General features: G+C 37.6%; 1 protein-coding gene across 1 annotated transcript; it reads right to left on the bottom strand.

Annotated features, from left to right (window-relative positions):
- Positions 1 to 7: 7 nt before the first annotated feature.
- On the bottom strand, positions 8 to 1,698 carry LOC137953630 (uncharacterized). Its single transcript, XM_068801079.1, has 2 exons — positions 1,610 to 1,698; positions 8 to 1,071 (listed from the first exon to the last, which is right to left on the bottom strand). The coding sequence occupies exon 2, from the start codon at positions 1,038 to 1,040 to the stop codon at positions 345 to 347; it is 696 nt and encodes a 231-aa protein (XP_068657180.1). The 5' UTR covers positions 1,041 to 1,071; positions 1,610 to 1,698; the 3' UTR covers positions 8 to 344.
- Between the last annotated feature and the right edge of the window lie 1,022 nt (positions 1,699 to 2,720).

Raw genomic sequence — 2,720 nt, 5'->3', positions numbered from 1 at the left:
TAAAAAATAAACACGTAAACAAAATAATCAGATGCCAGTCAAATGTGACACAGACATTACAAAAAGCACTGGTCTCAGCTGCTTTTAAGTAGAAAACAGGAACACAAATCCATTATCCTTCCAAATAAACTCAGCAACTCACTGGAAAATGATCTACCATATGTATCCTAACACAATTTTGTGATTTCAAACTAAATGTTTGACAAAGACCCGGAATGTACAAACGCCTGGAAATGCTGGTTGTCAGAATAGTCATCCTAGAATTCTGTTACCCTTACAAATTCCAAGCACAATTGGCCACATTAATCTTCATTAGTCTTTCTTAAGGTACCGTCTGCATTTACCTAAGACCAAACTAGAGCAAGAACTACAAACATACCAACCATGATCAATAGAAATTTCAAATAGGAATCTGCCTGTTGTACTTGTGCTGTAGGCTGTGAAAACCCATGAGTGTGGCCACCATGAAATGAATTAGAAAACCCAGCAGCTGCTCCATATGAAGCAGCATCAGGTAGTCCATGTACATTCAGAAGCAGAGATGGGAAAAGACCACCAAGACCCCCAGATATCATAAAATTGCCAAACCTCCAAGTTGCCATTGGTGCAAATCCACCCAGACCACCCATGAACCCAAATCCACCCTGCAGGAACTGGTTTGGGTCTGGATGTGGAGCTGTTTCAGGCCTTTGTCCAGCCGGTCGATTGGGAATATTAACACCAGGTATGGATTTTGATCTTGGATCCGTGGAATTCTTCCCTCTGCCATAAAGTGGCACCAATTTTTCCTCCTGTACAATAGCCTTACAAACTGGACATTCTTGAACACGGGCATGAACATGTAGCCATTTGTACAAACAAGGCCAACAGAATAAGTGACCACACAGGGTCACAATTGGGTCTTGAGCTAGTTCAAAGCAGATGTTGCATTCAAAATTTGCGGTATCATTGCCACCGCTACCTGAACAAGAAGAGCTCTGGGATGGGTCACTTGATGATTTCCCAAAGCCACTAGTTGATTCTTCGAATCCACTTGCCATTTAAAGATTTCGAATTGTGATCTTTGAATGCCTGCCAATAACGCAAAACCTAGTTAAATTAAATAAAAAAGAACGCTCAAGGAGAGACGGAAACAACCAAAACTAGTCTCAACCAACTGAGTCAAAGACAACAACCCCCAATCCAACCTCAAAGGAACAGACACATATGAGATTCACCAAAAAGAACTCCAATCGAATGAAAAGCTTAAAAATCTTTCACCATGGCAAGGTAAAGCCATCAAAATGAACACCCCCAACCCCCCAATTTTTTGAAAAATAAAGTAGAACTCTAGTTCCAACCAGCAAAGTCAAAGCTATCAGAAAGAACGACAGATCCCTCAATCCCACGCACGCATGGGCCATGGATTCAGTTCGCAAACGACTGCGTAACCATTTCATGAATAAAGGGTTCCAATTGTCTACCACATTAACCAGCATTCAATCACAAAGACGTCGCACCAGGAAAATCCTTTCCTACGCAGCTCAAAAAGCATAAAAAAAAATGCTTGCAAAAATGATAACAACAACAATTCAACCGGTAAGAGAGGAGGGGAAGATCACAAACTGACCTCAATTGCTGAAAATTAGAGGAAGAAATCGCAGAGATCGAGAACACATTTGCTGGCTGCAAAAGATGGAAAAAGGAAAAGGAAGATTCCAGATGGTTTTCCACCGTTTACTTCGTTTTCTTCCTCTTGGTCGACCAGTACAAGACGATTCCATACCTTTCCCCTTCGTTTTTGCCAGTATTTACAATTTTAGTTCATAAGAATACGGCTATAGCCTATGAGAGTCCAAATATATAGCTACAGCCTACAACACTTAAGACCCCCAAACCTAATTATAGTGTTTAATCAGGGGTGTATCTACCTTAAAAAGAGATTTGGTCTATAAAGCGGTATAATTGTAAGTATAATAACAAAGAAAATTACAAATTTTTTGACAAGTCTTTTATGATAACAAAACTTAATTGATCTAACAATTAACAATTTAGTATTTAAGATGTCTTTCTTTCAAGAGACACAAAAATCATGAAGAAGCACTAATAAGAGAATAAACCAAGAATTGAAAATTAAAGTCTAAGTAGTGTAGCAAGTCTCAAAAACTTTATCTATGTAAGAGAGTAACTCTAATACTTCAAACTTGAGGTACAATTAAAATTTTTGGAGCTATAGGATATTTTGCATTCATAACATGTTTTTTTAATGCATACCTATCTTACAAACATGTTGGAATAACTTAGAGCCTAGAATAGATCTATAATGTTTTAAAGCCTAGAATAGATCATTGTTTGCCAATGATCTATCATCTAGAATGTGCACCGGCAAAAAAATATAAAACATGATCAATTAATCAGGGGGGATTGATCAATCAATTAGAACTTGGCTAGAATGTGCTATAAAACATGATTGATCATTCCCAATAAATTGATCGATCTACCTTGTCCAACCATTGAAAAATTATGAAGCATGATTGACCATACCATTTGGTTAATTGATCATACAGAAGTATGCCAATGAGAAACATAATGCATGATCAACTATACCCTTGACATTGATCGATCATACATGTATTGCACAACCAGTAGGATTAGTGCATTGATCGATCAACTTAACTTGTTAAACCCAATAGACAAATATTGATCGATTAATCTATCAATCAATCTGACAAAAGCCTAAC

This window comes from Aristolochia californica, unplaced genomic scaffold (genome assembly GCF_029961685.1).
Source record: "Aristolochia californica isolate CCGP_79_NKW_82.1479 unplaced genomic scaffold, dmAriCali1.0.hap1 SCAF_16, whole genome shotgun sequence".
NCBI lineage: Eukaryota > Viridiplantae > Streptophyta > Magnoliopsida > Piperales > Aristolochiaceae > Aristolochia > Aristolochia californica.
This window is presented reverse-complemented; position numbering and strand designations above follow the sequence as displayed.

Bases quoted from the DNA above. Each gene is read 5' to 3' on its own strand.
- LOC137953630 (XM_068801079.1), bottom strand. From the start codon at position 1,040: ATGGCAAGTGGATTCGAAGAATCAACTAGTGGCTTTGGGAAATCATCA.